Here is a 10,272-nt window from a genome sequence, read left to right as displayed (position 1 = left end):
TAAGAATACTGCATGTATGCTGGGGAGCTTTTCCTTTTGAAAACTCGTAAATGGAGGTGGTTTGTCAGTAATTACTGGCCTAAAATACTCCTGGGAGATTGCTTGAAATAACACTTGCACCTGTGTGGACCTGTTTGACTGTTTCCCACACAAATGTCATGTTGCCATGTCGTGTTGTATTTCTTGCATGAAGACGTGGGGCATAAAACGGTCATGAAACTAAAAAAAACCCAACTTAAAATAATATACTGTACTGGGAGGAAAAACAACTCTCCTGAACTTCTCTGTCAAACTCCTGCAGCACTAACTCAGTTCCTCGTGCAGGGTCCTTTCAAAACGTGAGTGCATGAGAGAGTCATATTGCTTTGACAGTCAGTGCTGCCAGGAAACGAGACATCTCATCTGGCTCTGTCACCAATAATATAATTAGCTTAGGCTGCCTTGCAACCGTAGCTGTTAAGCTTCACTACAGAGTCACTTCTTTGTGCTGGTTGTTTGTCACACACATACTGAGGGTCTCTCTCGGACATACAGAACTTATATAGGGAATCTCGTGGAGAGCACAGCTGACACTTTGGTGCAGCAGCTGCAGGAATCTGGAGTGACTTTCCCTTAAATCACTCTTAGTCTAATACTTTTGACCTCTAAAATGCATGTTGCGTTGAAACGTTAGGGGAAAAAACAGTGTGCAAAGTTGAATGCACGAGCCACTGTTTTACAAGCTATAGTATTTGAGCATCAGTTGCACCTTGGCACCAAGTTCACGTCCAGTGTAAGCTGCACACGCTTGGGAGGCACCTGAGGAATTTGCGGTGCGGGCCAAGGTGGGACGGTTCTGCCTCGTGAGTACACGGGGTGCGCGCTCCTGTCTCCATATCACCGACACTTAAATTAATTCTCCGGCTCCACGACACGGACATGCATTACGGGACGCGCACGAGCAGCGAAGAAAAGCTCCGAACATGCACGCCGATAACCATCAAATGACACCAAACACGTGCTGTCATATTTAGCTGGTCTGGATCCAAAATTAATTCCGAGCGTAAGCTTTGTCGCGCACCGGAGTGACTTGTTAACGAGCCTGTTTGTGTCTGCACCCCGCAGTCCGTTGCTGGGAACGCACGTTGTAAAATGAGGTTGGGAAGCGTAATTTTATTCGTCGCTGTCTGCTCTTTTACCGCTTATTATATTTATGAGCCCATTCCTGAGGAGATAGAAGAGAGATGGAAACTCATGCTGACCAACTCTTTCTTCAGAAGTCTCAGCCACCTGGTAAGGAAGAAAAAACTGTATTCTTGCAGGCTCTTATGTTAGATCTGCTGATAATTACTTTGGGAATAAATCCCTATAAAATACGCTATCTAGCACTGCGGGTGAATGTACGCGTACTTCTTATTTCAGTTTAATACATGATTATATCTCGTTGCCATATATTAAATAACATGAGCACAATTATCTTGCTTTTGTTTGTTCTCAGAGTAGGTAAGGTGGCAGGTTAAACGTTTACTGTATTTTGCTGATGTGGATATACATGATGGTTACACCAGATTATGTCAGATGCTAATCCATGTGTTGTATAGTCCTGCTCACCTGTTCTAATAATAGACCCTATTAAGGAAACCTGACTCTGTTAGACGCCTGTTTACTGTAGTGGTGCGGCTATTATGACTCTTTACAGGTTGAAAACACATTTAAGTAATGCTTACATAGTTGTAAGATCAGTGTAAAAATGGGTGCTGGCTTTGTTTTACTTCACCTTTGTCACCCAACATAGTTCGTCCATTCAACAACTAGGAAGGTGTTGTGGTGTTCGGAGTATTACATACATGTAGTACTCACATACAGGCTACTGCCTCTAACGCTCTTATTTGTGCTGTAAGGAGAATAGTGTTCAGTTTGACAGACTCTCGTCCTCTGTGAGGCAATCTATATAATTTCAGCATGAAATATGAGTATAATATGAAGTATGATATTCTGTTTCTCATTATCATTATGGATCATCTAATGCAGCACAGAATTAAACCTCTAATTTGACCCTGCATTGTTAAATTAAAAAGCCAAATGTATGGCCCTCTGCCAGGCACACAGCCATTCTTTTACATTATTGATTACCTGACTGCGGCGTAATTACAATAAGTGTTTTAGATTTTAATACTCAGATGCTACTCTTGGAGGATGTACTGTAGATCTTAATAGTAAGTGACAGATATGTTTTTTTGTTCCAAACCAAATATTCAATATTTTACAAGTTAAATTCTGAATAGAATTTTTTTTTTTTTTTTTATTCTATCTTACTTTAGCAAATGATCCGTTTTGTTCTTTGAAACAGAGAGAGAAAGATTGATACAAGTGCCTTATGGTATGTAGAGCTCGGAGTAAAGGAGTTTGTTGTGGTCACAGTAGAAGAGCATCAGCTGATTAGCCTCATGCCAGCCACTGACTGCTGACATCATCAGACATAATGGAGTAGGAGTCATGGTTATCATTTTGTGATGACTTCTCAAAACAAATAACTGTAGGGGGCTGTTGACATTTTACCAGACAGCATTCACATGACTATACTGTAGTCTCTCTCTCTCTCTCTCTCTCTCTCTCTCTCTCTCTCTGTTATGGCCACGTAGTTTAGCATTTGAGACCTTTCTATTTTAAATATTATGAGCTTTGGTCAAGGTGATTGTTTACATAAGATAAGCTGGCTCGCAGTAGCTTTACTATATGTTTAAGAGGTAATACTAATGGCTCAGGTTTAATGAACAACAACTCTATATCTCATGCTGTCTCTCTGTTTCCCTTTCCAGGCAGACTTCAGTGAGTTACTGGGGCTGAAGGACTACATGGGGGTAATGTACTTCATCACTCTGGCTGAAAAGGTAGTGCCTGTGTCTGACGAGCATGTCAAGGTCACAGAGGAGAAGTTTGATGGAGTGGAGGTGGTGCTGTACCAGCCAAAGCAGCGGGCCGGTGACACTGAGCTCAGGAGAGCTGTCATATACCTGCACGGTGGAGGATGGTGTCTGGGGAGTTCCCGTAAGTTGATGGGTTGGCCTGTCTTCTCCTGTATCACACAGAATTATGGCTTGACTTTTAAGGGTGATTAGAAAGATGGATGAATGGGTAATACATATTATTGTGATGTGTTCATCACACAGTAATTCTACTATTACTCTGAAAAAAGTATTCTGGAAATTCACCTTTTGACGGATGTGACAAATTACTTTTACAGCTTTACATAGACTCCCTATGACAGGACCATAAATTATGAACAACCTATCAAACACAAGCCGCAAAGCTTTCACAGTTTCCTGAGGAAATAACACACCGTCTGCTGGAGCGGTGGGAACCTCCGAGGGTGGTTACCTTTGCTAATCCAAAACGTAAAGACATGACATGCAGTTTGACACATCTCACGCTGTTCCTGCAATCTGTTGAACGGCTGTAACAATTACATTAACACAGATTTTGCCAGTACCGCTAGACTAGATGGCAGGTTCTTCTCGGTTACTGCAGTGAGGTGTCAGAAATGGGTGGATGTAAATTATTGTGGTGCTTTGTGTTGCTTTAAAATCTCTGTTCTGATCTGTGTCTGTTTTCTCTGTCTCTCCAGGGATGAGTCCATATGATCTCCTGGCCAGAAAAATGGTCACTGAGCTAGATGCAGTTGTTCTTTCTGTAGAGTAAGTATTTCATATTTTATCAGAATCAGAATCAGAAATACTTTATTGATCCCCGGGGGGAAATTATACAATACAATTTATAGCCAGTATATGCAGCGACTGTAATATACTGCACAAACTGCTGCATAAAAATGACAATTTGCCCATAAGTTAGTGTTGTAGGAGCAGGCACATTCAATGACACATCATAAAACACATCCTGTTTTATTTGTATTATTGATAGTTAAGCCCTTCTGTTTCCCTCTCTCTTCCTCTCCGTCTCTCACACACAATTTTCTGTTGTCATATGTGCCTGTCCTCCTTCATTAGTCACAGGCTGGATGATGCAGCAGAGTGAAGCTAACAGGTCTCGCCAGGCCTTTCCCTGTCACAGCTGCACTCACTGTTGTTCTTTGGCACATCCGGCTCTAACTCTGCTTCTCAGTACTGTAACTTTCTTTTGCCAGTACTCTCTCTGTCCTATAATTCACTACTCACCGTTTTTAAGCTTCATCAATTGGCACTTAGGTGAAAGACCAGTACTCAGCCATTAAGTCATGCTTTCTTTTTTTGGTGCGTATAACATGGCTGTGCTTGTTGACAGATAGTTTTTGACAGTGGGCGGTAGAGTGGATCAGTGTGGGGTGTGTGGGGGTATCTGCCTCATCCGAATTCCTGTCTGCAATTTGTTAAGAGTTCAATGAGTAATACCAGCATTTCACACTCTTAAAGTCAGCCATGTGTGACCATGTGTGACCCCAAACAAAGCACAAAACACATACCACTTCAAGTGAATGTATGTAATGGACCTTATTTCAATAGTCAGCAAGATTTTGAGGTATTTATTTTAACTTTGAATTCAGAAGACAAACCATACGTTAAAATGGATTTAACAGAAATGCCCTGAAAAAAAGGTTTAGCAATTTCATAGATTATTTGTTGATTGAATATTACAAAGCATTGCCATTCATCAGTTTAGTGTGATTCCAGGTCTACATCACCAGGAGATCATTTAAAAACAAAGGTTCTTATTTTACCATTATTTGATCTTACACCTATGCTGAAAGATTTTTTTGTCTGAAAATATTATATTTAATAGAATTTCAAATAGAATTTTGTCATTTGGATAAATCCGGCAAATTTACACTGAACTGATATCAGTTGATGTGTATTATGATAACTCAATTTGGGCATTTTCCCCTAATATGTTAAATCAGCTGGTGAATAGGTTGCTAGATAACAGGCAAATGTAATGTGATAATACTGTTCACTGATTTTATAATTTACAGCCTGGTTGAGCAGCTTTCTGTTGCTTTATTTATTTATTTTTACATACTTATTTCTTCTCCAAAACATGGCCGAATGAAATGAGAAAGTTGATCTTTAAAACTACTGTCAGTAGTTGTGTTAACCTAATGTAAGTGATAAGTTAGTAAGTTTATACAGTAAATCTGCCCTAAATCTGAATTGCATTTTGTAATTACAGCCTTTCCATTGTGATTTATTTTTTACTTATTACTTTCGTTTGCCACCTGTTATCCCCTCAAAAAATGCCATCATGTTTATTTTCCCTGGCTCAAAGTGTTATCTGTGCACATGCCCTTCAAAGCTCATGTTTATTTATGCTCTACCTTTAATCTGCACCTTTCTGCTTTTTCAGGTACCGCCTTGCCCCTGCTCACCACTTCCCTGTCCCATATGAGGACGTATACCGTGTGGTCAAACATTTCCTCCAGAAGGGGGTGCTGGCCCTGTACTCTGTGGACCCAGGACGTATTGCTGTGTCAGGGGATAGTGCTGGGGGGAACCTGGCAGCTGCTGTCTCCCAGCAGGTACTGAATCTATTTTTTCTTTTTAGTGTCACCTCTATTTTTCTGGTTCACATAAGGTAAAACTGTATGAAGAGGTGACATGAGACAAGGTTAATGAGTAAATAGTGTTGTATTACCCTGAACCACAAGAGGCCTATCATGTATAACTTTATTTTATGGATCTCAACTGCTCAAAGACATATTTGAAAAACTGGGTTTATAGAGTGAATATATGCTGCATTACACCATCCCTGTGGAGCTTGGTGATGATACACGGCTGTCTACACCCTCACCATGTTGCAAAGAGATTGTCAATTCTTCATAGGGGAAAAAGCCATGACATCATGTCTAGTTATAAAGTTGCAGTGCACTTCTATAATTGTATACTGTATGAGTGGCATAACATAACATTTAGGCTACTTCTCATAATATCAATGCAAGGGGAACTGGCCATCTCAAATTACAGCAGGAAAAAAAGAGAAAGAGAAAAATGAGGATGGGGTCGGAGGTGCAGTTACTCTTACAGGAGGGAGTTTCAGGGTACAGGAGAAGAAAACAATAAATATTTGTATTCCCATTGGGCATAAAAAATTAATATAAGTAAATGTAAAATACATTTAGAGAGACTGGAATTTCATTAGACTGATCTGTGGAAGCTCGTGAAAGAGGAAGAAACACACACACCTCTGACACAGCACCTAACACAGTGGGGGATTGGAATCAATTCAGAAAAAAGCACCACATCCCAGCCAACAGGTGCACTCCAGCATGACTGTTCAAAACTCTGAACTCTTAGTGTTGCACCACGCTGATCCCTCAAAGTGCCTCATTTTCCAAGTCTACAAGATTCTGGAGCAGACATCATGTCCCCTGGCACCCAATAGTGGATCTTTTGTGACAACACTGACATCACAAGTCAGACATCAGGCTGGTAGATAGGGATCTCTTAACTTCGAGGCAAAACCCCAGTTCACTCACTGGTTCATACGTAATGAGGTTGACCACATGACGAACCCAAAAAAGCCACTGTATGCCTTTCCTCTACTTTGTCACATTCCCCAGAAAGTCAGCCAAAGGAGGCAGGTAGGTAACCCACAGAGCTGCTTGTCGGCTCGCTGTGAACTTTCCTGCAGCTTCTGGTGCAGAGTAGCATGCTGCATTCTACTACTAGTGCATGGATTAGACATATCCTGTTTTGTTTAATTACCAAAAATCACAGCTCTGTCTCTCTGTATTTACCATGGGTATATTATATTTACGCGTTCTAATTATTTTTTTCTTTCAACAACAACATTACAGCGGCATAAAGAACATAAAATTATGATTATTTGGCAGATTTTCATGCACCACAGTGGGCGAGGTAGTTAAAGAGCAAGACTAATGCTAGCATAAGAGAGCGCAAACCAAGAGAGCAGACCAAGAAAAAAATGTGTAAAACATATAAACCCACAGTATGTTCAGCTATCACTGTTACAGGATAAAAATGAAAACTGTCAAAATTGAAAATTGCCTCTATCTCACTCCTTCATCCTCCCTCAGACCCCTTAAATGTCTCAACACTCTTCTCCTTCCTGTGATCTTGAATCAAAGTCAGCCACATCTCAATTGAAGGCACAGCATCAGACTTCCATAATCGCAAAATAAGCTTTTTGGCCAACACAGTACCCAGATACACCGGCCATTTGTTGCTACCGGAGTTCAAAGCAGTGCCATATGTAGACCCCAGAATGGCCACAGGGGGGTCGGCTTCCCATTGCTTGTCAAATGCTTTTGAGTGGAAATCAAATATAGAAGTCCAGAATGAGTGGAGGCTGGGGCATGACCAGATTTGGTGTGAAAGGGTGCCAGCTTGTTACACAATGCTGACACACTGGGATACATCTTGTTTACTTTGACTTTTGAGTAGTATAACCTATGTATAACTTAAAATTCATTCCAGCTTTAATGTGGTAGTGGAGTGGCAGTATTACATAGATAGGTTCAACTGCTCTCATATTAACATTTTATTCTTTTGAAACATTTTGTTTTGAGGACCCCCTAAATTGTCCTTTTGTTTTATTGATGACTAGAAAATATGCTTTAAATGCTTTTTTCTTTGGCATATGTGCTGGTTGAGCAAGTTATGTTTTGGTGGACAGCTGTACTGTTGCACCAATCCAGTTCTCTTACTACATTCACGAGTTAAGCCTGTTGTAGGTCTTGTGTGTTCATAGAAACAGTTGCTATGCATCACTGTAATTCCTGGCTTTGATTTTAGAGACGGATAAATACAGAACACTGGGAGTGATGCAAATTCTTCCTGTAAACAACCATGACTAGTAAATGTGATCAGATGACGCCAGCTTATTTCTTATAACTTTCAGCTCATATTTCATCTGATTGAGATATACTCATATGCATTCCAATCTCTCTCTGTCTCTCTTGGCAGTTACAAAAAGAGCCTGGACAGCAGGTTCAGTTGAAGGCCCAAGCACTCATCTACCCCGTGCTGCAGGCCCTGGACCTTAACACGCCTTCCTATCAGCAGAATCAGGACATGCCAATTCTGCCCCGCACCCTCATGGTGCGTTTCTGGAGTGAGTACTTCACCAGCGACAAGGCCCTTTTCAGAGCCATGATGGCCAACACCCACAACAACCCTGAGTCTTCCAGCTTGCTGAAGTTTGTCAACTGGAGCGCCTTTCTGCCAGAAACATATCATAGAAAATACAACTACAGTGCTCCTGCTGTGGTGCAGGGCGACGGAGGGGAGGAAGTTGGGATGAATGGAATATCTCGATCTTTTACTGACCCGAGGGCGTCACCCCTGCTGGTTCCAGACACGGCCTTACACTCTCTGCCCAAGGCCTATATTCTGACATGTGAGTATGATGTTCTCCGTGATGATGGGATCATGTACGTCACACGGCTCCGTGCTGCTGGTGTTGAGGTGACACATGAACACTATGACACAGGATTTCATGGAGGGCTGATGTTCACCGTGTGGCCAACCGACTTCCTGATTGCACGTCGCATGACAGACAACTATATCAAATGGCTCAAGGAAAACTTGTAAAAACTCTTGACTATCAGAATTCATTCCAGCTTTTCCACACAGTGCACCAGTGTTTGGTTAGGTGCACATTTTTCTCATCTGGTGTTAAACCTTTGGTTTGTTTCTTTTTTTCTTTGGTGATGCTATTTCTGTAAATATATATTAACTTCTTCTTTTTTCACTCATGCATTTTATGAGATTAGATATCAGTAGGAAACAGGATTTTGAAAATATTTTTGGGTGGTTTGAGAACAACACAACACATTTGACACCATCACTCCAGTACAATAGTAGTTATTGTCCAACAAACACAATACCTGAGAGATCTGAGGGGAAAATGTGGAAAACTGTGGAATATCACAAAAGTTGTACTGTAGATGGTGGTAGCTGGCCCTGTGTGGTGCTGCTCATTCTGGTTTCCCACCACAGGACCTGATACCTGATCTTATCTCCATTGCATCAGTATCAATACTATAAGTTAGTAATGCATACCACAAAAGAAAAATCTGACCTGTCCCATCAGGGGTTTTAAGAATCCAGTATAAGGCAAAGTAGGAAAGGATTTTCACAACAGCAAAAGAAAAATATTCAGTTCGGCCAAAGTTAACATTTATCACTGAGTGCAGCTTTTACTGAAACCTTAGATTGTTTTGATGTGTTTGCTAAACCATCCTGGTGTTTCTGATATTGCATCAAAGTTTGGCAGGTGGTTCTGTTAAATACAACAACACTGTTGGAAAGAACTAGCCCTTAGTTGTGTAACCCATGTGGCACACAGGCAGATGCTTGCTGGTACGGTAAATGATTTATATTGCAGAGTGAATGGTATCTTCATCAGCACATGAGCCACATTCCACACAGAATATTGGTATTTAAATGATAAGACCATTGTGTAACAATGTGCATACCTCCAAACATTCTTCACACCCTGCATACACACATTTTTGTGATTGAGCTTAGCTGAGTGGGATGTAGTAATATGGCAAAGAGAGGGATAATGTCCAATAGGGCAATTTAGGCAACATTATATTTGGAGCCTTAATCTTTACAGCACACCACAAGTCTCAGCATCTCAATAGTTACCTATAATAAGATGTATAGGTGTGTGTGTGTGTGTGTGTGTGTGTGTGTGTACTACCCCCTTCTTTGTTCAAGCATGATTTTGTTGTAGTGTAAGTAAACAACTTTACATATGCAGTCATTTGGGAATGAGAATAATGCTCATTGAATCATAAATGTGACCTTCTACATGTTACAACAAACAGGCTGGTATAGCTCCCAATATAGACCTGCTTTTGTGTATTGAATATAGGCAATGACATGAAGGCTGCTTTGCTGCTGTTAGAGGAAGTTGCCAGTGCAAGACCAAGTGCCAGTTTCCAATGTTTGAAATGTATAACATGGAACAGTGTGTAGACAGGAGATTATATGGCTGGCACTAAGACTGTATCCATATCTCTGGTCTGTGTAGGTATGACTGCAGTTTGCCCCTGAAACTCTGCTCTAACAGCATTCAGAGAAAAGGAGGTTGCATTTATTTTTCCCCGAAGCCAACAATCATATGAGGTGGCTTGAAACCATTCACTCGTCTCCTTTTTATCTCCTTTATCTTTCTTTCGGTAGATGACATCACCCTTTGACTTCTCTGCACATAGGATGGTGATATAAAATATACTGTTACAGGGAGGTAAAGGTGACCAAACAATACTCCTTTATATGAATGTCTCCGTTCTTTAGTGTCTCACTGTTCTTTAAGCTTTACTGTTCAAAAAGA

The 10,272-nt window shown here is 40.9% G+C and overlaps 1 protein-coding gene across 1 annotated transcript; it reads left to right on the top strand.

The window, feature by feature from the left end:
* Positions 1 to 1,131: 1,131 nt before the first annotated feature.
* Positions 1,132 to 8,519, top strand: aadac (arylacetamide deacetylase). Its single transcript, XM_070906259.1, has 5 exons — positions 1,132 to 1,272; positions 2,799 to 3,027; positions 3,605 to 3,674; positions 5,314 to 5,485; positions 7,893 to 8,519. The coding sequence occupies exons 1-5, from the start codon at positions 1,132 to 1,134 to the stop codon at positions 8,517 to 8,519; spliced, it is 1,239 nt and encodes a 412-aa protein (XP_070762360.1).
* Positions 8,520 to 10,272: the final 1,753 nt, after the last annotated feature.

This window comes from Enoplosus armatus, chromosome 5, assembly GCF_043641665.1.
Source record: "Enoplosus armatus isolate fEnoArm2 chromosome 5, fEnoArm2.hap1, whole genome shotgun sequence".
Taxonomy (NCBI): domain Eukaryota; kingdom Metazoa; phylum Chordata; class Actinopteri; order Centrarchiformes; family Enoplosidae; genus Enoplosus; species Enoplosus armatus.
This window is presented reverse-complemented; position numbering and strand designations above follow the sequence as displayed.

Coding starts and splice junctions, on each gene's coding strand:
- aadac (XM_070906259.1), top strand. CDS start 1,132: ATGAGGTTGGGAAGCGTAATTTTATTCGTCGCTGTCTGCTCTTTTACC. Junction 3,028..3,604: donor ATGGTGTCTGGGGAGTTCCC/GTAAGTTGATGG, acceptor CTGTCTCTCCAG/GGATGAGTCCATATGATCTC. Junction 3,675..5,313: donor GCAGTTGTTCTTTCTGTAGA/GTAAGTATTTCA, acceptor CTGCTTTTTCAG/GTACCGCCTTGCCCCTGCTC.